At 43.6% G+C, this 26,306-nt stretch overlaps 1 protein-coding gene across 17 annotated transcripts in view; it reads left to right on the top strand.

The window, feature by feature from the left end:
- Nucleotides 1-138: 138 nt before the first annotated feature.
- The window catches only part of SLMAP (sarcolemma associated protein), a 67,802-nt gene continuing 41,634 nt past the window's right edge, over nucleotides 139-26,306 (top strand). For 16 of the 17 annotated variants that reach the window (XM_080350662.1, XM_080350663.1, XM_080350669.1 and 13 more), the window contains exons 1-2: nucleotides 139-315; nucleotides 446-1,831. In XM_080350662.1, coding sequence (XP_080206788.1) covers nucleotides 1,634-1,831 — 198 coding nt within the window. In that variant the 5' untranslated portion in view covers nucleotides 139-315; nucleotides 446-1,633. The remainder of the gene's footprint in view (nucleotides 316-445; nucleotides 1,832-26,306) is intronic. The other variant, XM_080350665.1, reaches the window with a different exon arrangement.

Raw genomic sequence — 26,306 nt, 5'->3', positions numbered from 1 at the left:
GCCGCCCCTCACAGCCCCCCCGCGCTGCCCCGCGCACCCGGAAGAGGGCGGTAGCGGCCCCGGGGCGGGGCCTCAGCCGCTGCCGCAGCTTCAGCGGGCGCAGTGCGCCTGCGCGGACCTCGGCTCCCCGCATGCGCAGCCGCCCGCGCGGGGGCTGGAGGCGGCCGCCGCGCCTTCTCTTTGGTCAGGCCCCGCCGAGGCGGCTCCTCCCTCCGCCACCGCCTGCCCTCCCCCCGACCCCCGCCCCTCCCCGGCAGCGCCGCGGCTGCTACACCGGGTAGGTTTCCAGTCACTATGGCGGCCGCTGCGCTGAAGGTAAGGGAGGGAGCGGAGCCCTGGTGCGCCCCGTGCCTCCCTCGGGGCCGGGCAGCGCTAGGCCGGGGGGAGGCGCGGGGCCGCGCCGGGCGTGGGACGTGTCTGACCCGGTTTGTTTTCGGCTCTGCAGGTCGGAGGAAAGTTTCCGTGGTTGGCGGCAGCCTGAGAGGCAGAGCGACCGAGCGGGAGGCGTCCGGGCCCGGCCGCCAGGCCTCTCCCGCCGCCGCAGGGCCGGCCGGGGCCAGCGGAGCCGCGCCGGGCGGGCGCAGAGCGCGGGGCGCTGAGAGCGGCCCCTCCTCATGCGCAGCCACCTGCGGGCGGGCTGAGCGGAGCGGAGCGCAGGGGACGCCGCCTCTCTCGGCCCCGCCGCGCCCGGGGGCTTCTGCGGAGACTTCCTGGAGCAGCCCCCTGCTCGCCCCCCTCCTCCGCCGGCCCGCGGAGCCGCCGCCGAGCGCCGCCCGCCCGCCGGAGGCACCGCCTGGGAGCGACCTGTCAGCGCAGCTCGAGGGGCGGCCCCGCAGGACCCTTCCCACGCGGCGCTTGTCCCCGGGAGAAGGAGAGTTCGGAGCCCTGTCCATGCCTTATCAAGTTCCTTATCTGAGCGGCTGCCTGCAGCTGTAGAGCAGTTCGGCTTTAGCTGGTGTAGGAGAGGAAAGCAGCGTAGCTCTGGTACCCCATCCTAATGCGAGGACCACCTTTCCTGCTCTGTTTTCACATACGAAGATGGTGAGATGCGGATTGCCATGTAAAGCGATGAGATCCGTGTTGTGGAGTGAGGGCTTCGTGTTCACCTTCCAACTCCTGGCCTGAGGACGTGGATCCTTCTCCCTCATCCCCCTTCCCTAAACCTTTCCTTGCTTACATGTTGCATTGGTCAGAATTTTGGTCAGTATTGTTTACGGAAGGGGGGGGAAAGAAGGCAGTTGAGAGGTTACAAACAAAAGTACTTGTATGACTCATCTACTTGGACTTAAGATATCCTATCCCTCTTCCAAGGAGCCTTTGCTTTTCTTTGAAGGAATCAGATGCTTATTCCTATTCTTCCAGAGGAGGATGGATTGAAAGTTGTACATTTTAGACTTTTTCTGGGCCACTGCTGATATTATTAAAAGACATAATGGGGCTTTTTCACTGGATTATTGCCAGAGTTAGTTTACACACTGAAGCAATGAGTTGTTAGGCCTCTTACACAATAATGTTTGTCCTACTTTAATATAAAGTTGCTGTGGAGGTTTGGGTCAGGAATTGTGGAGGACAGGCTGCATCAGAAGAGGCTCTCTTCATCTCTGGTCGGTGTGGCAACCCCAATCTGTCCTCGATGCCTTCAGCCTTGGCCATCTTCACTTGCCGCCCGAACTCTCATCCGTTTCAGGAGCGTCATGTCTACCTGGACGAGCCCGTCAAGATTGGCCGCTCGGTGGCTCGGTGCCGGCCAGCGCAGAATAACGCGACTTTTGACTGTAAGGTGCTGTCCAGGAACCACGCTCTTGTCTGGTTTGATCATAAGACAGGCAAGGTAAGGTGTTTGCTTTATTTAAAAATAACGAGCTGCACATTTGTTTTAGCAAGTTCCTGTAGCTTGTGGATCACTTTGGTTTCGCTGGAATAAACATGGTTGCATGTGGAAGGAGTGAGATTTGTGTTGTAGTTAATGATTACTTTTCAGGTAAATTAATAATTTCTTACTAAGTGGAAACTTTAAATATTGTAATAAGTATATACAAGTAACAGTTGAAAATGGTGATGAGTACTGAAAAATTTGCATGTGTATTATTGCTGGAAGTAGGTAATTTTGAGGCAAATAATACAAATCTGAAAGCACAGGACTGTGTGAATATGATGGTGTTACAGTATTCTCTCAAATGCTGAGAAATTACCATTTTATCTCAAATGCTGAGAAATTACCATTTTATCTAAGCATGTTAATAAATATCGTTGTGAGGAGTGTCAAAAAGTGGATCTAAAAAAAATGCTGGGTTTGTTTGGCACTCTTCCTACTTGCCTGAAATTTTATAGGGAGTATTTTGTTGTTTGGGTCTGATAGAAGGTTTGTTCCTGGCAGCAGGAGTGTAACAAATGGCATACAAGGTATTTTCTCTTCGATAATGAAAATGTTTTGTCTCAAGTGTTCCTCTCAGAAAGACCGATTATCTCGTTAAGTGAAATTTAGGGGTTCTGTAGTGCATGTTTTGTCCACTAGGGATTGAACTGGGACAAGTAAAGTTCTTTTACTTAATGACAGTCAAGTTAATTTTAAATTCCCAGCAAGAAATTAACAAAGTGTAGATTTCAGTTGCTTAATGCTGTATTTTTTTTTTCAAATATACTGATGTTATGCCCTAGAACTTCATATGCTTTAAATCAACTCTGGCTTTTAGCTCTGCAGCGTGCACTTCTATAAAATGTGGTCAGTGTAGCTCTTGATTGTAAGAATAATATGATCTGTAATTAGTGCAGCGTTTTTTATTAGTATGACACAGCATGTGGAACAGTACAACGCAGATGAAATTCTTAAACCTCCCATTGTTACCTATCCCACATTATGCAATACCTGGGCATGATGGGACAAGACAAGCATTTAATTTCTTAAGGCTGGGTTATGGCTTGGCTTTCAAGTTGCCTGCACGTAATTGTGCAAACTGCTATCTGTATTAACGTTTCATTAAGTGTGTTGTTTTGGCTCTGTTGTGTACGTGATGTGCGTTCCTGGACACTAGAAGACTTAGCTTCAACTGAGAATGTTTAATGCAGTTGAGTTTTAAACGTTTCTTGTTTCAAAGTAAAACGTGCCCGTTTATTCTACTGTTTTAAATTAAAAAGTATTATGCATATAGCTTTTTATCAGCATTTCTCATTCTAAAGATTTCAGGACTCCCATGTGCTCTTTTATGGTTACAAACGGTGTAGCCAGATTAAAGATGGTTAATTTGACAAAGCATTGAGTGTTGAGCAAGTCTAACTAATAGATGAGCTTAAAAGACCATCAGCTGTGGCTTTTTTGTTTGTTTTTAAATATCAGTGAGCTTTGACTTTTCTAATACAGGTCAAAAAATCATACGCTTGTTCATTTTCTCTGGCTGATCTAAACTAGCAGCTTGGTTGTGGTGAATCAGTGGGTGGCGTGTGATAGTTGCTGACGTGTGACCAGGTGCTGGGGGGCTGGACGCAGGTTGCCCAGATCAGCTGAAGAGGGGCTTTGAGATCAGGTGTGGAAATACAGGAGTGTAAATTTTGCCTGTTAGATCTCATAGTTCTGTAAATGGTTTAAAGCATTGATACTGATATGGAGAATTTTTGATTCTGTGCTTGTTTCTTGCCAATATGGTCTGTTTTTTTCATCTGGTTGAATATCTATCTGAATGATAAATAGTAGTTGGAGGAGAGGAAAGAATACATTGTTAGAGATAATAATACAAAATGTTGTTGTGAAAAGGCATGTAGATGTCAGTAAATACAATCTTAATCGCAAAACCTATTTTAAGGCATTCAGTGCTGTTTTCAAAGGACAAATAAAAACATAAAACTGTGCCGGAACATTTGTGCGCAGGAATGTTTATCATTGTTTACAGAACTTCTAATAAGTACATCTCGTTTAGGAATCGGTCATTATCCTATCGGTGACCTAGATGTAAACCCACGTAAGTTCTTTTTGCTGCAGTGTTTGTAAACGTTTCTTAGAAGCTTCTATGGGACTTTAATGCATTCTGGGGTTTCTGAAAGATAAAAGTCCTTGTGATGTTAATTTAGTAACAGAGAGAAACCTTCAAATAACTCAAAGTAATTAATGAATGATCTGGGGCTGCAGTTTCATTAGCGTGGACTTTGGCAAGCCCGGTTCCTGGCGTTCCCAGTCTCTGTGCTGCCTCCTGAGCTGCCGTTCGGTTCTACTCCAGCAACTCATTTCTTTTTTCTTGAGGGTTTGGAGTTTTGTTTTGTTTTAGTGAGTCATGTGCGTGATCCTGTTTGCTGCATAGTCTGTAAACCTTTCTATCAGCAGCATCTGTAAAGGGGAGGAATCAAAGCGAAGGGCACATGAGTAAGGAGCAGCAAGGGAACTAGTACACCTTCTCTTTAAGGCATAGGTAGACAAAGTGAAGTATGTCACATAAGTAGACCAAGTGAGAGATGACACGGTATCTACAGCTGAAAGATGGAAATGTTTACTTTGTATAAAGACACTTTAATTATGCATGGAAAAAGTTCTGTGCCCAAAGGAGATCGTGTCTGTGTAGCATCAGCATTATTAAGGATTAAAGGAGGATGATTCTTCAAGATCACCAGTAAATAGCAATTAAAAGCAGATATTTAAAGTTGGATTTGCTTGTTAAAGTGTTTTTAACATAATGTGTAAGATAAAGATGGAAAGAGGTGATGGGGAAATATCTGTACTCAGACTTTTTCTGTGCTTAGTCATACTTACAGACAACCAGTGCGATGCCTCCTTTTGCTTGTGTTTGTAGAGACAGCGTAATATCTCTTTGTGGATTTTTTTATACAGCAATAACATTAGAGGCTTATGCTTATAATTGATTTTTTTTTTTGAGTAATTACAAGTTAATGAATCTTTTAAAGAGTGAGTCACTAGATCTGTAGGAAGTGGATGTTATGGAGTGCTCCAAAAAGTGTGAATCAAAGCAAACCAAAAAGTGGGTCGGAGTTCAGAAAATCTAAATATGTTTGTTCAGCTTCTCTCACTGCATATGGGCAGAAACTCTGTAAAAACTGCTTAATTGAAATAGCCTTAAACTTTGTGTGTGTGTTTAAAAATAAGCAAAATGAAGACCCTTGGGAATTTGTATGTGACTTCTCCCAGGCCAAAACGCTTCTGGCAGATGTGGCGGCAGCTTTTAGTAGAAACCCGAAGTTTCCGACAGATATCCAGGCTTCCAAAAACTAATATATTGAAATTATTCAGTGCCTTAGATTGTTGTGAGTGGCTGTTATAAGTACCTTTTCTAGAGAATCCATTGCCACAGTTTCCCAAACGCACTGATACAGTGTATGAGAAATGAAGTATTTTCTTAGACAAAAGGACTCCAGATAACTGGTCATTTTTAACAGCGGAAAAAACCCCTGTAGGCACAAGTTTCTGTGTTGGAGTGGTAGCTAATACCTTTTTCATTTAATTTGAAGTGGGTATGAATTGAGTTGAACAGATTCATAGTACGTTGGTTACAGAAATGCCGCCCCAAAGCAGGAGCCGCCGAGGTGCAGGTGGAACGGGCAGCGGGGCGTCCTCGGGGAGCCCCTGCAGAAAGCGGGGAGCACGTTCTGGAGCACAGTGCTGGGCACAGCAGGAGAAGGTGACCTGGTAGTGGTCAGTAGGGGTTCAGCACCAATAAATCACGTCTGGCCAGTGCCATTGCCTTGTATGATAAAATGACTAGCTTGATGGTAAAATGGATTTGTGGGCAAGGGAGAGCGGTGCCCACCGTTCACCTCGCCTTCAGCAGGGCTTTTAACCATTTCCCACGGTGTTTTTTGGTCTAAGTTAGGGCACCACAGTCTGTACAAACAACTAGATGAGTAAAATAAAACCAGTCTGAGTCTCAGGTCGAGGGTGAGTGGTTAATAAGTGGCGTCTACCTGGGTGCTGGTGACAAGCAGGACACTGCAGGAGTCCATGTTATGACCTACCCCCTTTAATGTTTTTATCAATGACCTCAAGGACATGGTGCAGTACACTCGAGTTGGAGATGACACCAAGTCTGAGAGCATTGGTCTGCTGGGGAACACGTTGATATGCCCAAGGGCAGACAGAACCTCAGGAGTCGGAACAAGGACAACTGTGAAGTCGTGTGCGTGGAGGGGAAGAGCCCCGGCAGCTCCTTAGACCAGGTCCAGTGTCCTGCATCTAATTTTGGGCCATCAGTGCAAGAAATATATTGGTAAACAGGAGCTGAAAGATTAGATGCTCTGTTTTCTTGCTGTGTTGTACTAGAGATAAAAGGATATTGACCATGAAAGAAAGAAGAGAAAGAGAACTTGTAGAAAGGAAATATGTCGTTCACTTAACACTACGCAGAATGTGCTGTGGAGATAGTTGGGCAAGAGTCAAGAAGTACAGGACAACTTCTCTGGGCATCCAGTTTGTTCAGAAGTATTTTAGCAAATCCATCTTACAAAATTTAGTGGGATATGAAAAGTGGTATTTGGGGTTGCAGGATTTTAATGGGATTTTCTTTTTCTACTGCTTCCTATGGAGATTCCCGTAGGATACTCTGCTGCTGATCTGTTAAGGGCTATTTAATTTCTCATGTTTCAGTGGCATTTCTGTTGATAGGTACCATGCCATTTGTTTTCCCTCTATTACATCTTTTCAGCTTTGTATTATCATTGTTGTCCTTGCAAGCTGAACAAACGTTTTGTTTTTCGGTACTTTGGCTGTTTACATGTACAGTCTGCGAAGCCTATAGAGGAGCCACTTTATCTTCCAAACGTTGAAGGTTTATTTGAAGTGCCCTGGAAGACTGACCTGGGATCTGCTGTAATGTACTAAGGTGAAATTTCAGTGCTTAGATGCTTTGGGTAAGAGGGTGATGTCAGCCAGCCCTGACATACACCTGTTAATATTTTTATGTAAGTGCTTTTCACCCTGAGTGAACTATCCATTTTTATGCCGCCGTGATCACAAGGGGATTTGGGTATGGAGGGGTCTGTTCCGCAAACGTCCCCACTGCCGGGGTGGGAGCGCCGGGGGTTCCTGGAGAGGTGAGTTGCTGCTGCTGCTCAGGATTTCAGCAGAGACACCAGGCAGAGCTTACTGAACCGCAACACATTGGGTCGCTTTGTTATCTAATTAAAGTGGCAGAACTCAGTGTGCTGTGCAGGGCCATGTGGGTCAGTGGTGCCTGTGTCAGTCTGCCACTGTGGTTGTGTTGCTTTGAATCCGATCTCCCTAAAACTCTGCAAAACGTGTGGACAAATTTGTTGCGTTTTGGGTTTTTGTCATTTCTTTTAATAGGCAATATAAAATGAAAATGATGATTGTTCATGGAACCTGGCAAGTGAAAGGGAAGGAAGAATGCTGTATCCGTCCCTCAAGCAAGGAATTTTACAGGCTATTGCTACTAAAGTACATGATTGTTTGTTGTCTCTGGATTTTCTCTGGAGTCACGTCAATAATTGCTTCCTGTTACCGCCGTTCACTTGCTAAGACTTTGGATTATCTAAGAGCTCCAAGTTTAGTTAAATATTGCTGTGACAATGAGTGAACGTTCCCAACTTGTCTCTCTATCCAGAAACATTCCTGCTCGCGGCAGAATGAGCCAGAAGGTTTGCAATATTGCCGGGTTTTCGTTGAGTACGGACAAGTGCTTTGTCAGGCTGCTGTGGGAGTGGGAACCTCAGCCAGAGAGATGGATGGGACTGGACCATCCTAAGCCCTGCAAGAAGAGCTGGCTGTCCGTCTGTCCACCAGAGACGCACAGCACTTTCCTCTGGGAAAAGTAATTGTGCTGGAGCCAGACAATTGGATCTGATTTTTGTGATATGTTGTACCAGACACACATGTACGTGATGGAGCAGTGTCTTAGAGTTTATTTCAGTCTTGAGAAAGTATAAAAGTCCGCTGGAACTTCATCTTTTTAATAGAAAGTCCAAAATCCTGTAGTAACACTGTAGTTGAGCGGAAAAGCACTGAATGTACTAGCAGCACTTTGATATTTTTCTTTAATTGGTAAACATCTAACAAATACTGGGATTGGTTAAGGGCATGAGGAATTGATCATATCTTTGCGAAGCTAAGGAGCATATTAGTATTGATGGTAGAACTATGGTGCATAGTGAAATAAAGTATGTGCTATTCTCAGGCCTTTTTAGGTTACAGAATAGCAATACCCGTTGAAAAAACTGTGGAATTGATGATGAGAGAGGGTCAATCACAAATGTTCAATAGTGTGAAGAAGTTTGAACATCTTGCTCAGTTTTGGTTTTCACATGATGATTCAAATATGTTGAAAATATTTATTAACAGGAAATCTTCAGTGTAGGAAGAATGCAGCACCTGAGATAGATATAGGAGCTGCGTAAGAACAGAGAAGTGACCTCTTGTTCTCATATTAAGAGACTATTGCAAATAAAACTGGGAACAAGTTGTAAATGCTGTATATTCTCATTGTTACAGTTGTAGTAGTTCTATAAAAATCAAACTAATGCAAGAGCTGAAGATACAAGAGTTGTGGATGCTTGTAACTGTGTGTTGAATAATAACCTTTGGAAAGGCAGGAATGGAAATGCTGATGTTTCAAATCAAAGAAGAAAAGCTGGTATGGGCCAAATAGGTATTTGTACAGCAGGTTCTTTGGAAGACATTTGGTGCTGGCTGCTGTTTGCCCATGGCATTGTTCCTATCTGATACGGCAGTTTTTGTTCTTCACTTGCACTTTTTCAGAGTTGTTCCTTTTCTGCATGTTGAGCAAGATGAAGTTTAAACATAGATTTTCTAAAAGTTTGATGTCTTTGATGCAATATTATGACTGTGTTGTGAGTGGGATTTTGCTTGTTTAACACCCACCACCAGCAGATTTCAATGACTCTGCTTTCCTTTCCATTTGTTAATTGATTTTCTTGAACTGGAATACTTCACTGTGTAGGGTAGAAGCCAGATCTCTCGGTTTTGCAAAGCTGGGCTTTTAGCCTGCTTACCTGTTTGCCTTTTACATTTCTGGTGACCTTTCCCATAATTTCTGGCACAATTAATTGTCATTCTTCTCCTTTTTTCTTGTTGTTGTTAGCTATAATAGTTCAATGGACTTAGCATTGCAAATCAATTTTGATGGTATTATTAGTTGTGATTTTATTCTGGCATTGCTATTTTCTGCACTTAGTGTTACCAGGTGCTTGAAGGATTGGGAAGATTTAGAGAGACATAATAAATGACTTGTAATTCTTCACATTTTAAATTGAGTTATTAAAACCAAAGCCTTGAATTTTGTATCTGGTTGTGAAAGGATCCATTCTGCAGCCCAGCTGTTTTTTAAAGGTCTTTGATCTTGGCAGGTAATTGCAGCTCCCTGTTGTTTTCTTGCTATCATTACAGGGATCCCCCTTGCTGAATGCCAGAGGACTTGGAAGGCTCCGCGGAGTCCATTTAATCACATATTATTAAAGGACAAAATATAAGTTTGAAGTTTCTTTTGTTTCCATGGGTTCCAGAGCTGTAGGTCACTGTTTATAGTCGGGGTGGTATTTGCTCTAAGGGAAGTTTGAACTCTGGGCCATGGCCGGACTGTCCGAGGGCCCGTTGGGTTGTGTGAGCTCTGAGTCCAGCCCTGTCCTCTGCTCCACAGCAGCTCTCATTGGTTTCGCTTTCTTGTGGACTTGGGATGGAATTTGGGGTACAAAATTAATCCCTACCAACAAATAAGCTTCCGAGGCTCAGGTCAGGCATATTTGCTCAGTCGGCTGCGTTGCTGTTGTCTTATGTTCTGAACTTTCAGTGTGTGTATATAAATATGTATGAAATTTAGTCTTATGAAATACCTGGAGGAATTATTTTATAGACTTCCCACTGAAATGTGCCAGATAGAAATTCTCTTAAAATGTACTTGAAGGAAAAGAAGCACTAAATGAAACAGAAATGTTCCCGATTCCATACGGGTGGCAATAACGCAGCGCTTTCACTGGCAGCTCTCAACCGCTACTTCCCTTTTCACAGCTCACAGGGGAAATGAATGACTTTTTTCTTTTCCCAATCTTCCTCTTTGAGAACTTTTCCTAGACTGCACGTTCCAGCAGTTGTACGAGAAAGCTGGGAACGCAGATTGTCACAGGAAGGGCATATTTGGTTTTGCGGTGGGTAGAGCTGGCTGTGCTGTTCAAGCAGGTACAGAAATACTGTCTGGAACCATAAGCCAAGGATTTGGTCTGTGATCGGAGTCCTTTCTATGCAATTAAAGGAAGAACGGATAGGCTGCTATTAGATTAACGTGTGACCTATAACATAGAAAAGCATATGGATATTCTAAGTCTGCTTGAACACTCTTTACCCCGGTGTCATCCTGATTTTTTTGTTGAATTTGTGGATCTGACTGTTGACTGGGAGGTTAAAAGTATGTGTGCTGTGTTCCTGTACTGTGTCAATGAGCATGTCTGAGGCCTTTTTAACTACTTAGCAAGGTTGCGTTTTGTGTTGGTTTTTTAGTCCATGCATACGCTACGTGGACTGCGGTTGGTGGAGATGAGCTCCTCGTTTTCCTGGTGCATTCGTTGCGTTGGGAGCAATTGAAAGAGTCTTAGCTGAACTAGCGCTTGCTTTCTTAATGTGGCCTTTGAAGTACGAGCTTTGTTGCTGGCATCTTAAAAGAGGGAAGAGAAAGTTTATCTGCTGTGATAAACGGGCCTTTAGAAAGAGCTGCATGACCTTGCGTGAAGAATGATGGTGGGAGGAACATCTTGTATATTTATTTTGTATAATCAGAAGTGGTAAAGTCAGTTAAAATGCAGCTTGTTTAAAGTGTAAAGCACGGAGATACCTGTCTACACTTGAGGTATGGTAAGAGTATTATCGTCCAAATGTATGAATTATAATAATTAACATTTGTTTAACAAGCTAATAGTGTATTGAGCCAAACGTACAAGTTTGAAAACATTCTAATTTAAATACTTGTTTGTTTCTCTCAAGTATTACAGCTTCAAGTTCTGGAAAATAGACAGGAATGACTGTTCTTCATAAAGTACTAACTTGTCGTTTTTGTATGTGTTGCTATTACACTTGAGTATAACTGTTAGAAATGGTGCATAGCAGGAAGCTCGTTTGTCTTGCATCTTCCCACAATCCCAATGAGAAATTGCATTATGGAAACTGTGGTAGAATATGGAGTCTGTTACTGGCTGCAATTCCGAGAGGAGTCGTGCTGCTTACTTGCCAGTTCTACTCTTTTACAGGATTTCATTCCCACTCAAAAGGTACTTTTTTCACTATCGATTTCTATGTTCCTCTGTTTTCTTGTTCCCTTGAACCAAAGCAAATAGCATGAAACAAAATCGTGTCAACTTGTTCCATGTGTCCACTGAAAATACCGTCTAGAAAATCCAAGGTCGCTGAACCTGCCCATTTCTGAGTGTGTGGGTGATAACGCTGATTCAGATGAGATGCTGTTGCCAGCGTTAGGGCAGCAACCGAGGAGCTGAACAGGGAGGGTGAGAAGGCAGCGGAACAGGCTGATGAACCACAACAGCAGAGACTGTTCCTTGTCTCATTTGTCTCATCCTCGTGAGACCTGAAGCCTGTGTAGCAGTGAGTGCCTCTCTGTGTTGTGTTTCTTTACGGATTTTTAGTAAATTCCTTTTCTTCGTAATGTGTGTATAGTAACTTGTAATGCGTGTTGTGGAATTAAGTTTCCCTTTATTTTTTCTAGGGAGGAGGTAAAAAGTAAAATGTTCTGCAAAATACTGATTCTTAGCAAGGTGTGTGACGAAACGGAAGAAATGAGAGCAAATGTGGCAGAAAAGGTGGTGGATGCACAGAATCTTCCCAAACGGGTTCTCAAATGTCAGTGTGTAACTGCTCCTCCATCCATCCTCCCCTCCATGCGCTAACTCTGGTGCTCGGGCCACTCTTAAACCAGCTAGGCTTGGCTTAGCCTTCAGCTCCCGCTCTGTGCTCTGGACTGTTGGTCCTCTCTTCTCTCTGCTCTTCAAGAGGAAAAGAATTCCAAGATTTCTTAAAGAGCTGCCTTATCTACCCTCTCTGGTTTTGAGCATCACTTCTGCCTTGGAGTTTCTAAGGCTTTCTTTCTGAAAATAACTTGAATTCCAGCTGCCACCTTCGTCTTCCTGCTGTCCCCTTCTGCAGAGACAGACAGATTGCCAACAGTCCGTGGCAGCATCTCATCCCATCTCAGCCGCACCTTTGATTCCGTTCCTCTTATGTCCAAGTGGCTTCAGGGTAAGAGCCCTGTGGTGATGGGGCAGCCCCACATAAGTGATGATGTCTGATAATTAGGGGCAAGAGGAGTGAGATGAAAGGCTGGGAGAAACTTTTCTGGTTCTATGTCTCATTCCTTCTAAATAGAAGCACCCGTTCCTGAGGTCAGTGTGATTGGAGCCTGCGAGCCCATGGGTGCTGTGGGCTCCAGAGGTGAACTCGTATCAGCACCGAGGCACAAATCACCTCCCATGGTTTGGGATAAACCACCGGCTGAAGAGAGCACCGAGTGGTGAGGGTTCCATGGGCTTTGATGGCACTGGGAATCCCACCGGGATGGGGTAGAGACAGGGTGATGGCTGCAAGTGGATAAAGTGATGCAGAAGGGAACAGCGAAACTTCACAACAATTGAAGGCACAATTACATACTTTAGATTGCAAGTTGCTCTTTTTTTTTCTTAAGTAAACCAACAGGAAACACGTATCACCACTTCTCCTTTTCAAATTCACTCGTACCATTAAGCATAGGTGCTCCAGGAGCAGAGTTTGTGCTCTTGAGAAAATCATCGTAAAGGTAACAAAGCTTTTCCTTGAAAATTTGCTGTGTCAAGTCTGCTGTTTGAATGTTTCATTTTAAAAAATGCCTATTTTTTCTCAGCTTATTTTCTTAAATTCTATCAAAATATTCTTAACACGTAAAAATGAAGCATCATTATAAGCAATGCAGAAATGGCGGTTGTAATGAGCTTCCTTTCTAACAATATACATCTTACTTGATCAGACAGATTATTTTCATTGAACTCGTGCGGTTGGAAGTTGGGTCAGATTCCATTAAAAAAAGGGAAAATAGTTTAACTCCTGACTTGCTACTGGAACTATTGGATATTAGAGTTAGTTTCAGTGGTTTTGGTTTATGTTTTAAATGTCAACATGGAACTACTTACCTTCATTTCCATGGTTCTGTCACAGCTGAAATAGTTTATTTCATACTTCATAGAATTTTGAACATGTTGCTTCCTGAAGAAATACAGGAATTCAGTTTGCATCGTAGTTGATACTCAGTAGAGATGGATGTTTTAATCCTTGAACTGACACAACAGGGAAACTTCAGATCTGCAGAATGTCGAAGTTCTAGTAGTTTTCTTTAAAAATCAGAGTTGTTTGGGTTTTTTTTCCTGAGACTATCACAGCGAATGGTGATTTTTATCAGTGAACAGTCTGAACTTCTCTGTAATACAGTTTCTGAAGTGAATGAGAAAAAAACCCCAGGTAAAGCGTGAGTAGCAAAGCATGGTCGCTGAAGTGAAAAGTCTTTATTTGCTTTGATAGGTCTGTATTGCAGAGTGTAGTTGTCAGGAGGATTAAGAACTGTTTGGTTTGCTTTTCAAAATGAGCAGTCGTGGAAGCTTATTATTAAATTCGTTATTTGGTGGTATCAGATTGGTGGGTTTCTCTCTGTGGGTGGTGTCGTCGTGTTTTTGTTTTCCCTTAGAATAGTTCAGGGACTGAATTCTTCCAATGTGCGTTACACCTCCAGTTGAAATTACGGCTGGCAAAGAAGTACATGTGTCGCACTCTACCATAAGGCCCAGTGCAAGGACGCTTCTGTTGTAACTTAGAGAGTATTACTGTTGAGAAACTTGCTTTGCATAAACGATTTTAGTCTTTTAAAGTAATAAGTTATAACTAGGTTAATAATTTGCACATTCGTTTTTGTATATACATATGATTGATAAAATCCAGAGGGGCTTTCTAAAATTGTTCATAAATTATTTTATATAAAGCAACATAGGTATTGGTAGAATAGTTAAAGGCAGAGGGTTGAGTTCTGTTGGTTTGAATGGCTATCATTTTTCCTACAAAATATTATCTGTGTGAGGTGTCTTGGGATTTTTCTCCTCTACGTTGTTACTCTGAACTATTGAGGTGCTTTACACATTTTTGTTTACTAGTTTGCTGTCTGGTATTCACGTTTTCAAGCCAAACCTTTCAAAAGGAAGTGAAGAAAACATCAGCGTTCCTGATGTGCCGTATTAAGAAACGCTGAGGTTATAGAGCTGTTGAGAAACAAACCTGCCGGGTGGTGGTTGGTGATGGGGGGTCCCAGGGGAGCCGATGGGATGAGGAGCCTGGAGACGTTTGGCTGCTGAGGCTGGAAGGTTCCAGCCCATTGTTGGTGCAGTCAGTAGCTAAATAAGCTGCTCAAGTTGTCCGGCTTTCAGTTAAGTGTAGAAAGTGCAATATAACGAGGTAAGTGAGGGGCCTCGCTTAACAGAAAATGTTTATCTTTTACCTAATTTTAAGAAACAGAAAAGCAAGCCATGGGATAAACAAATATAGTAAAAAATAGTTTGTTTGTCCCATGAGAACTTATTGAGAATTTGTGTTTATCTCCTGTGTTTTTTAAGGCACCTTCTGCTGCAGGTTGAAGCTTTAGTACCAGCTGTTCTGTGCTTTCCTCCTTGCCGACGTGCTTTGCGCACGTTGCCGTTGTGTGAAGGGAGGCAACCAGCCTGCGCCAAATTCCTCCACGTGTCCAGTTTCGTTATTTTCCAGAGCAAATAAGCAGGGCAGGAGCTGGAGATGTGTTGTGGAGTGACCCCGAGAGTGGCTGTTTGGGGAGCAGAACAGCTGGGTGCTGTGCACGTTACTGCTCCAAACCAGAGACGTGCTGCAAAAGGAGGAACTTGTCAGGACAAAAGATAGTTGTAATATATAGAGGAGAAAGCAGAGAGTCCCGGCGCTGCCCCGCGGACTCAGATGGCAGATACCGCGGCTGTCCTGGAGAGCTGTATCCAGTGAAACCAAGAGATATAGAAAGACTGAGGTTGTGTATACGTTACTTTCCAGGAACGGCCGCAGAGTCTCTCAAGTAACAATATCTAAAATACAGCTGATCCTTCAGCCAAGGAGCTCCTGTCAGGTGGCAGCAGAGGAGTGGGGAATGTCAGGTTGAGGAGAAGGACTGGCCTCCTCCTTTTGAAGTCCATGCTGGACATACCTGAAATTCCTACCGACTGACAGGAGCAGCGTCAAAAGGTGCCGGAAGACGGTCTTACCCCTGACTTGTTACCTGTATCTGCTACATTATGTAGCTCCAGTGGATATTCATGTGGATCTATGCATATGCAGACAGGAGAGTAGTTATTGATTTGTATATAGATCTCTATATAAATTTTATATGCTGTTTTATTATAACAACAATAATCTCTAGGGTTTGATATGCCTGGTATTGCATGGGACCTCAGTGTACTGCTTGACTGCAGATCAAAACTCTTTTCAAAAGAAGTTTAGAAGCGGCAATGGGGACACACTCGTGTTTCTCTTGAATTTGTGTTTAACCATGTTGCTCTTAACGCTGCCGGTTCCCAGTGGCCCGACCTATTTTCCTTTGAAATGAGCTATGGATGGCATCTCATCCTAATTAAAGTTTATTAAAACTTCATACTAATACTAGACTAATTATAGGTAGCGTAAAAGTCTGGCTGATTTTTCTTTAATCAAAGTATAGTCTTGTCTACAGCCATATTAAATTGAAGCTTGGATGACAAACCTCTGGGTATGTCAAAGCTGCTCACTTCACAGCGAAGGTATTTTTGTGGGAAGGCCGTGTTTGTGCTGAGAGTGCGGGCTGAGTTTTAGGTGAGCTTAATTTGAGGGTTAATCTGCTTTGGTGATGTCCAGAACAGATTTGGGTGTTGTTAGAGTGGCCGGTTGATCTGACACGCGGCACCAGAGCTCGTTCTGTGTCCTTTTGGGGCTGCAGATTTGGAAATAATTCTTTAAGCGTTTTTGCTTTGAGTTACCAGTGCGTATCCTACTGCCTGATGTTTTGTTCTTTTAGTAAATGACTCATTCTCCTGGTTTGCTTTACTTTCTGGACTTTCTCTTTTGTTCTTCTACGAGCTCAGATGATGAATTGTAGCAGAACTTAATATGTTAAATGTCAAGAATACAATTTAAGAAAGCGCAGCCTTTGTAAGGAGAAAGCCTGACTGTTCTCAGAACAGCAGCATTTTTGAATTGCTGATTAGATGTGGAAAAAGATTGCATGTTAATTGCAGTTCTTTTGCAGCATATGGCCAATTTCTAACTAGATCTTTTTTACCATTGATTAGGAAGTTCAGTTTCTATATTTAATGTGCAAAGGCTTTGACAGCGTTCTGATTTTTACACATCCTTGCTTGTTCTGGGTGGAATTTCAGTGACTTGCATAATTTCAGTAGCAGGAACACTGACGTGGAGGAACCTAATTTTAAAATCTGCGAAGTAGAAGAATTGTTCATGTGGATGTTGTAGCTTAAAAGTAGCTTGTGTTTGAGGCTCTGCAGTTGGAATTGATAGTGTAGACAACCCACAATATATATGCTATAATTTGTGGAAATTTCAGTATTAAAATAAACCATCTTCATATATGAAGAGTCTTCAACTTTAGTTTCTGAGATGTGCTTTTGTAATTGAATTGCTTTGCTTTACCAAACCCGGGCGAGTGTGTATAGTTACGTTGCCCTCTAGTGGTTGTAAGTCAGGTTTGAATAGTAGAAAGGAAAGTTATTTGCACGCTCGGGGTGTTGATTTGCTCGCGGATGATTAGGTGTGTTGTGTGTCTTACAGTAGCGATGTGTTCACCTGTCTGGGCAATGGCAGCTGAATAACACGAGGATTGGGTAAAGAAAATATAATAATAACTTGACAACAGGGAATGCCACCCATAATTATTATTATGGGGAAAATCTTGATGGATTTATTATGTAATTTACCTTCTGTTTTAGGAGATTATTCTTGGTAGCCCATGGTTACCACATGGAAGAGTCCAATGGCACTTTAACCTTCTGTGAAGGCTTTGGGTTCAGCTTTTGAGAGTGGATGGTTTAGAAAGTAAGTCTTGGAGTCCTTCAGGCCACCACCGTTAATTTACTCTTTCGTGGTTCTTGGTAGGCAGGAGAATTGTTTTGCTTCATATTTGCTCTGTGACTGCACCTTTTTTTCAAAGCATCGCAACAGAGTTAATGGGGAAAAATCCCTTGATGACCTTTTGTTCATGAGCAAACCACGTCCAGCTTTCTACGCCGAGTGAGGCGCGTTCCCTATCTTGGTGCTGCATGGAAGATCTTGGTGCTCAGAGGAACCAGGCACCGTTCTGTACACGTGCATATGTTTTTCAGGATTGAATCTATCTGTACTTCTACCATATCTTCCTCTTTCTTTCCCTCTCATCCTCACCCTCCTTTTTTTTTTTAATATATCAATTTCAAATAATAATAACAATAAACTATGAAGCTTACACTAACGGCTTTGTTTGAAAAATAATGGGGGGGGAGAAAATGGAAATAACTTTGATGATACTGAAGTACAAAGAATTACTTAAGTGATTCAATGTATTGAGTATCAGCAACAAATCACTGCTGTAGGAGGTGAACTGTGAAAACTTTCACTATATATTTCTAACCATTACAAATTGGTGTCATCTTGGTTAGAACAACGTTACACTGCATTGCGTCAGCTGGACAGTGCGACCTGAAACCTGCACACAGGTGGTGGAGGCGGCTCTGACCTTCACACCTGGATGGATCTGCCGTGTGGCTGTTGAGTGCAGGATGTTGGAGTGAAAACTTGGAACCGCTGGTTCTTTTTGTACTTGGAAATACGGCACATTTAGTCCAAAACATGGCAGGGCTTGGTAATGTATTTCTGAGAAGTGCGGATGACGAGCCTGGCAGGTTTGACAGCAGCAAAGGTGTGAGGTTGGCAGCAGCACTTTGCGATTCCTCTGCCCTTGGCAGGTTGGTCGTGGGCACTTAGCGCTTGTTCTAAGTACTTTTTTATTGACAAAGAGATTTTAAAAGGCATTCAGTATGTTGTTTGCTTTTTTTTTCTTGTCTGAAGAATAAAATTCATGGGCACAGCGTTATCGATGTAACATCCCCAGTGACTTTGTGGATATGATGGAAAATAGCTAGAAAAAAACAGACCTCAAAATACTTTGGGCTATGTAGAAAGCTGCACCAGAATAATTACCTGGGCACGTTTTGCCATGTTAGGCAAACCCTTTAATCTGTGAATTCAAGGTGTACCGTGTATGTGATTTTTGCCCTTGACTGAGACCGGGATGGATCATGAGTCACACCGTGTTTGAAACGGTAATTACTGATCCTTGAACGTCTTATCTGCGCTCTGCCCGTTCCCGGTCCGGCTGTTCCCAGCCGGGGAGGAGGCGGCAGCACCTGCCCCTTGTTCTGGAGCCAGGAGGACGCAGCTGAAGAATCGGCTGACTAAGATTCTCTAAGATCGTCTATCAAAAAATCAGCTCATGCAGTGTCTCACATTGCTGGCCGACCCGCCTCGGTATGTGACCACATGCTGTACGTATTGCTACCCTTAAGCTTGAAAAAATTAATTGCCTTTGTTCGGGAATACCAGCATTCAATTACTGCTTGCTTTGGAACTCTTGACCTAGGAATAGGTGGCAAATAAACCCAACCTCCTCCCAGGGTGTTTTTGCTCCGGCGTTGTTGGAGGTACGGCTTGGCAGTGCCTCCGCCGCAAGTGTTCAGCTCCCAATTGTCAGATTGCTCCTCTGGGCTGCAAAATGAATTTTCCATCTTTGGCTGGAGCCGCACCCTTCACCGACAGCGCTTGGTTTCCAGTTAGTTGCGTTTGCTCCCTGTACAGAAGGAAAATAAATAGAATTTAGGGTTTTTTTTTGTTGGTTTGTTTTGCTTTTTAAGTTCTGGTCCTAGATGCAGAGTCTTCAGAAAACCAGGGAGGAGCGTGTTGCTCTGGTGACCCCTTGTTTTCAGGCTGAGGAAGCGTGCGGTGAATTCTCACTCCGCTGTATTTTGGTTGTATTTGTGGTTTGGAGCTGTTACAAAAATATCTAGTTTGACATGATTACAATTAGTACCGTGTCTTTTGTACTGAGGCAGTTCTTTTGAGTTAGGACTTGTACTGCTGCCTCTTTATTGCTGCGTTGAGTCGGTACCACCATAACTTGAAGTTTATCCTCAGTGTGGAAGTTTAAACTGCAGTTTAGAAATGCGGTGAGTGTTCTTTTCCTTGGGACACCTGCCGTCTGTTGATAAATAGTTCAGGAGCAGATATGTCAGAAAGCAAGAAATCTTTGTGTTATGCAAAGGAGAAATGAATTAACTAGGCTGGCTGCAGGTGTTTTAGAAAAGATAATATCGTAGTTGCATGAGACAAGTCATTTCAGATGGAATATGGCCCTTGCTAAAGTGGGGGAGAGAAACACATGAGCTTCTCAGGATATTTTTAGAATATTTATACCGTTTTCTTGTGACAGCACCAAACCACCATTGCATCTAAAGGTGTCTGTGCAATCTCTGGGCTTTTTTTCTTTATCTGAATGTGCAATGACTGGGAGTTTTCCCCATCATAAACCAGCAGCAGAGTGGAATTAATGACCGCGGGTAAACACGGCACCTTGCGTGCAAGGAGCAGGAACGAGCAGGGGATTAAATAGTTTCACCGCTTCTTTGTGCACTCAAAAAGTGAACAGGAGTGAGGAGCAGAGGAGCTTTGCTCCAATGATTCACTCCTTGGAGAAACAGCCACGTCGCAGGGTGGTTCTGCAGCTCTCGCGGTGCCAAACGGGGACGGCTGGGGTCGGGCTTGCCCAACAACCCCATAGCTCTGCAGGTCGGCTCTGCCGCGCCAGCCGGTCACCCGGGATGCTCTGGGGGTTCATCCCCAGTTTGCTGGCAGTGGAAGAATGGGATTGGTTGCTGATACAAGTTTAAGAATGCAGATTTCTTAAGGAAAATTTCCATTTCGGTTCATTTTTTTGCTAATCGCTTATCTCATTGATTCAAGATTTTTGAGGAAGCAGAAACAATAGGTAATGTTTGTGTTAGATTTCTTGTTGTAAGTATTTACTATGCTAGATCTGGATAGTATTTTAATATTTCCTTTTTTAAAAAGAAAAAAAAAGTGATTTAAAAATATTTTTGAAATGTTTGTAAATATTCTTTAAAATATTTCCCTTCTGCTTTTTCCATCAATTCCGCCTATTTCCCACTAAAACAATTCCATGTTTATTTTAGTAGGTGCTGTAGATCTTTGGGTTTAGTTTTTAGTTCTGCGAGATTTTAATAAGGTTTAATAAGGCTCTTGAAATGTGAAAGCAGGAGGAAGTTCTGTCTCACCTCTGGTCTCAGCTGGGGCAAAGCTCCGCTCAGACGTAGCAAATCTCCCGCCTAATGTTGTACTTTGCATTGCAGTACTTGGTGATGAGACCCAGTTTATTCTCTCCTTGTACTTTATAATGTTGGCCAGGGGATGTAACTATCAACTTTAGCCACATCTTGATTGTAAATTTAAGAATAAAAATGTTAGTTCTCTGGATAGTCTCAGCGCTTTTCCCGGGTGCGGAATATTGGTACAGGTGCTTGAAGGTAAAGAATAAATTGCAGTGATAAATTGCATACATTTGCAAAGAAATTAGAGTTATAGATGGGAACCTGCTCTTTGCAGAGCTCACAATTGTTTTATCTGGATACACATGTCCTACAAATAGAGCCTTTAGGACTTTGTACGCTGCAAGATAAGGTTTCCTTGTGCAATGGCAAAGTTTGAGTATGTCTTGTTGCCAAACTCATTAAATTTATTACAGTGAACTCTAGTACTTGGCTTTCAGTCCAGTTTTGGAGGAAAGGATTCGTGTAGGGGCACCGGGATTGGTGAGTGTTGCAGCGATACTTTACACTTAGAAGTTATTATCCCAAGCGATTAATCCTGAAGAAGCCCGGATTCCTGGGTAACGGCCTATTAAGGCGTTTTGTTTCTTTATTTTAAAGCCGTATTAAGTTGCACTGTATTTCCGTAATTGGTTAATGTAGAGAACGCCGTAACGTCAGGCGAAACCTCAGAAAGTCACCTTGTCCGTGTGCTTTCCCCGGGGTAAATGTTTGCGGTGGTAGAAGTTGATGGAAATTATACAAAGTAATCGCTGGTATCACAGCGATAGGAGCTGTGGAAATGTCTTGTGTAATGACATGGAGCACAACAGCTTTGCAACAAGTACGATACCCTTCCACAGACCTGGGGTTTATCTAGTTTTAATGGTTTTATGAGGCCACGATACTGGTCACGTTTTTAACATGGAGCAGGAAAGTGTCTCAAAGTCACTGTATGTTGTGTAAGATATTGTCATCTATGACAGCAGTAATACAAAATCTCTTCTTCACATTTCTTTTGTATTCCAGTGAGTCAATTTGAACATCTTGGTACCATGTGTGAGTAGTAATTTCTCAGGAATCCTTCCCTTGATTGCACTTTATTGTCAATATATTTTAGCTTAGCACTTAAAGCAGCAACATTCCTTAAAAATCTCTTGTCTTCAGTATGAGAATTTCAGAAAGAATTAAAATTGTACTTGAAAATTTTCTTGCAGGCTGAAAATTCTTTTTGTTAAACTTTCATTAAGAAAATGGTACATAATTAGTACTGAGTTGGGGGGTTATTTTGTGGACAACTTTTCTGCTTTGCCTGTATTCAGAAATGAGTGACATCTCCTTTGCTGAGGCCGTTCATGTCCTTAATCTACTTATGATTTACTTAGAAAAGGAAGTTTTAAAGCACAGCATATGTGAAGGGACAGACTTGTGAAGCAAATAAATATAGAATGTTTGTGATTGCCTTGGAACGGTGCAGCGTTTGCAGGAATGGCTGTGAACCATGAGGACGACAGTTCGACACCAGAGCTTCTCCAAAGAGGAGCCACCGGTAACCGCGGTGACACGTCTCACCATAGCAAGTCAGTCCGCTCTTTATAAATGAAATTACCTGGAAATTAGCACTCTTCTCTGGATCTCTCCTTTTTAAAAATAGCCTTTTGCATCAAAACTATGAGACTGATGTGAAGCAAGATCTATTCTTGCACACCGTTGTCGTGTTTTGTGGTGAAACACTTTATCTTGAGGTTTTTAGGGAGTATCTTGTCGTCCTGCTCCTTTTGACAGTGAATGCGTTTCTGCTTTATTTGAATAATCTGTGGATGGATCAGTGCCCGTGAGTAACTTTTACCTTTTGAACCACTTTATTGCACACCTGCTTACCACAAACCCCCTGTGTTCAGCAAGAGGAGTGGATATGGGATTGCTCCAGGCCATGGCCTTCAGTGCGGATATATATGTGTTCTGCGTGAATATACGTGTTACAGAACCGTGAGGAATGAGAAGTTACTGTGTGATAGAGCGTGGTCAGGACTTGTTCTGCTGGGACTGGGCGTTTTGCTGCATTTTGCAATTCCAGAGTGGGATTGTTGGGTTAACTTCACAACCCTCCAGCCAGGTTACAAATTGCTGTTCCTAGAAAATAGATGGTGATGTGACCTGAAGGGCCCCAACGCTGCCAGGGAGGGTGAGCGAGGGAACCGTCCCTTCCCGCCATGTTTCTGTTCATGTCCGTTGGTTTCACATTGGTTGGTTCATTTTAAAGTAGAATTTAAAATAATGGAAAGACAGGACTTGGGCATCTTTTGTGCAAGGTTTTGGATGAGAACACCATCAGAGTACATGCACTGTTTTCAGTACAATCTATTACATTAGTATTGTATTTTTTCCAGAAGTTTTTTTTTTTGCTATAGATGTTTGGAGCATGGAAAGTTCCTTTTAGAGCTAAAGTGAATAAAAGAAATACAGAAGTGGATTAGTGATGTTTGTACTGTTCTTTACTGACTGTTGGGGGTTCCAGGAATTGTAATGCAGTTCTATTTACATTTTATGAAAGCAAAGCTGATGCGGGTCATCGTGGCTTTCGTACTGTGCTCCAGCCTTAGGCAGGTATCTCCTATTACAGACAACTCCAAATTCGGGTTGTGAAATGCACTTTAAAGTCTTAATATTCTGTCATACAGCAACCAACAGAGATCAGCGGCTGCCGTGGGAGGTGTGAGTGTGGGCCTTAGGAACCGGCTGCTGAAGTGCGCCTGGTTTTAGCCCAGGTCACTGTTACGTACAGTATCACAGTATGTTTGGGATTGGAATGGACATCAAAAGATCATCCAGTCCAATCCCCCTGCTGGAGCAGGAACGCCCAGGTGAGGTCACACAGGAACATGTCCAGGCGGGTTGGAATGTCTCCAGAGAGGAGACTCCACAACCCCCCTGGGCAGCCTGTTCCAGTGTCTGCCACCCTCACTGAGAAGAAGTTTTTTCTCAAATTTAAGTGAAACCTCTTGTGTTCCAGCTTGATCCCATTACCCCTTGTCCTATCATTGTTTGCCACCGAGAAGAGCCTGGCTCCGTCCTTGTGGCACTCACCCTTTATATATTTATAAACATTAATAAGGTCACCCCCTCAATCTCCTCTTCTCCAAACTAAAGAGCCCCAGCTCCCTCAGCCTTTCCTCACACAGGAGATGCTCCACTCCCTTAATCATCTTTGTTGCCCTGCGCTGGACTCTCTCCAGCAGTTCCCTGTCCTGCTGGAACTGAGGGGCCACAACTGGACACAAGATTCCAGGTGTGGTCTCCCCAGGGCAGAGCAGAGGGGCAGGAGAACCTCTCTGACCTACTGACCACCCCCTTCTAACCCACCCCAGGTGCCATTGGCTTCCTGGCCACAAGGGCCCAGTGCTGGCTCATGGTCATCCTGTTGTCCACCAGGACCCCCAGGTCCCTTTCCCCTACACTGCTCTCTAATATGTAATTTCCCAACCTACACTGGAACCTGGGGTTGTTCCTGCCCAGATGCAGGACTCTACACTTTCCCTTGTTAAATTTCATTAGGTTATTCCCCGCCCAGCTCTCCAGTTTGTCCAGGTCACCAAATTAAGCAACTTGAAAGCGCTTGGAACTGTGAGTCCACGGGGAGTGGTGCTGCTGCTGAGCGGGGTGAGGAGCAGGTACCAGATCAGTGGTGGGTTCAGCCACTCGTTTTGTTCATCCGTGACCACATGGAGCTGGAGACCTCGGTCTCGGCCGGTGACGGTGACTGGGACAGACGCGGCACTGCAGCCAAAGCTGCGGGCACTGCCGTGTGATCACAGCGAACTTTGGGAGGCGAGCGCTGGAAATCCTCATCCTTGTTCTGTTCTATGTATGCACAAGCTTTAAATTGTTGGCATGGTTCTTTGCTTTCGTTTTAAACTAGAGAACTTAGATTGTGATAGAGTTTGAGATCCTAAACTTAAACTTTTAACTATCGTCTGCCAACCTCTTTAACATGAACTACTGCAGAAAATGTAACAATACTGCTCCACATAGCTAGTTCTAAAACCGAATAATTTAAAAGTATTGCTTAATCTTTCTAGTAGCTTTTCTGTTAATAATGGCCACTTCCTAGTACAAATCAAAAAGTCTGACATCTGAATTTTCCTGATGTAAAGTAGATTGTGTGGATAACTGCAGCCTCTGAAGAACAGTATAGAGCTATTGACTAATAGTAACCTTGAGTCCTGAGCTTTTTGCCTTCAGACCAGTAAGTTCAGTTACAAATACTAGTGACTGTGGGGTTTCAGTAGTGGATTGGGAAGTAAATGCTCTTGCCTAATGGGCACAACAGGTAGGAGGTGGTGTTAACTCTGCAAGCATCCTGTCATGTTTGTCTTTTTTTGTGAATGCTTTTGATAGGCCATAATTTAAAATTCTGATAGGTGTATCCAGAGACCTCACCAGTTAAAATAAGCATCGCAATGTCGCATGGCGAAAGAAAAGTCTGTGCTGCAGTGTTTGCAGGGACAACACACCTAGAAATGTTTGCTGGGTTTTGTGGAGGAAGGTGACATTGCGCTGCCCAGGAACGCGCTCCAGCAGCTCCGGTTGTAGCAGACGGGTGTTTGTGCACAGTTAGAGCGGCTGGTGCCTCTGGCTGTTGGGCAGTTCCCCCACCCAAGGTGGGTCCTGCTGTCCCTGCCACAGCCCCATGTCCTCGTGAGGCGAGTCCCGCTGATCTAGCGCAGATGAAAGTGAAGCTGAACGAAGCCTGTAGTGAACTTCAAAGCACTCGAACTGTCAGGTCAGGGCAAGCAGCAGAGGGATTAATACTTTACAGCACTTCAGATACATCCAGAAAAGGCTGAACTCTGTTTATACCCAGGCTCGCTTATGCTGGCACAAAACTGCTTTTACTGCCACAGTTTATTTTGCTTGACAACAGGTATGAGCAGCCGCCGGGTTGTCCTGGCAGTGCAGTCAACAAAGCTCCGAGGGGTAAACAGCCGTGGTCAGCGAGGAGCCGATTCCTGCCCCTGGGGCGCAGGCAGCTCAGGAAGGACGGCGCTGGGTTCCTGGGGAAGGACAGCGCTGAGTTCCTGGGCCAGCTCAGCGTTTGAACCTTCGACATCAGAATAGCTGCATTTACACTGGGGTTACACTTCCTTTTGGAAATTTAGGGTGAATAATTTTTGTCCAGCGCTATATCAAAGACTGTTAACTTTTTCTCCTTTACTGAACAGAAAGAGTGAGTTGATTATTTTCCAAAGAAGTTACTGAAAACTGCTAGCAAGTGGTGCTTTGCTCTGAGCACCTTCAATACTTACGGTCCCTGAGTAGTCAGCTACCACTCCTTGAAAATCCCTTTCTTCACAGCTGGTCACTCTTAGTCCCATAGTATGTGCCTGCCTCAGCCAGAACTGTTTTAAATAGGAGATTTGCTGGGAACTGTAAAGTTCATGCATTGGTTTTGTTTCCAAATTGAAGTAGCTGGAGTTGAGTAAGCCAAGAGCTATTAGATCCATGTGTGTTTCAGAATATAAAACTAAATAGAAAAACAGTTTTGCTTGATGTACCCCACCCTGTGAATTATATTTGCTTATGGAGACAAATACTTGTACGGCCTTGATAGGTGGGTGGAGTCAGGCAAGGGAGAGGAAAGGAATTTAGGATGTGCCTAAGCAGAGCAGAATGAGGAACGCAGTCAACTGGCTCTGGAGATAATTTAGCAGATGAACTTCACTGTCCTACAGCCAAAGGACCGACCTGGAATTCAGTTGGTTTGCACAGTGAACTCCGCTGGCACAAGTGCTGCTCCCAAAATGGTAAATACCCAGTTAGCACTTCAAGGAAAAGAAAATGATCCTTTAATCGTATGGGAGAAAAAGCTTTCTGGCTGCGGTGTGATAAATGCTGGTCGTACGGGTCTGACCCCATTATGTATTGTT

Source organism: Nesoenas mayeri (assembly GCF_963082525.1).
Source record: "Nesoenas mayeri genome assembly, chromosome: 10".
NCBI classification, from domain to species: domain Eukaryota; kingdom Metazoa; phylum Chordata; class Aves; order Columbiformes; family Columbidae; genus Nesoenas; species Nesoenas mayeri.
Note: the sequence above shows the minus strand (reverse complement) of the source record. Positions and strands in the feature narration are given on the sequence as shown.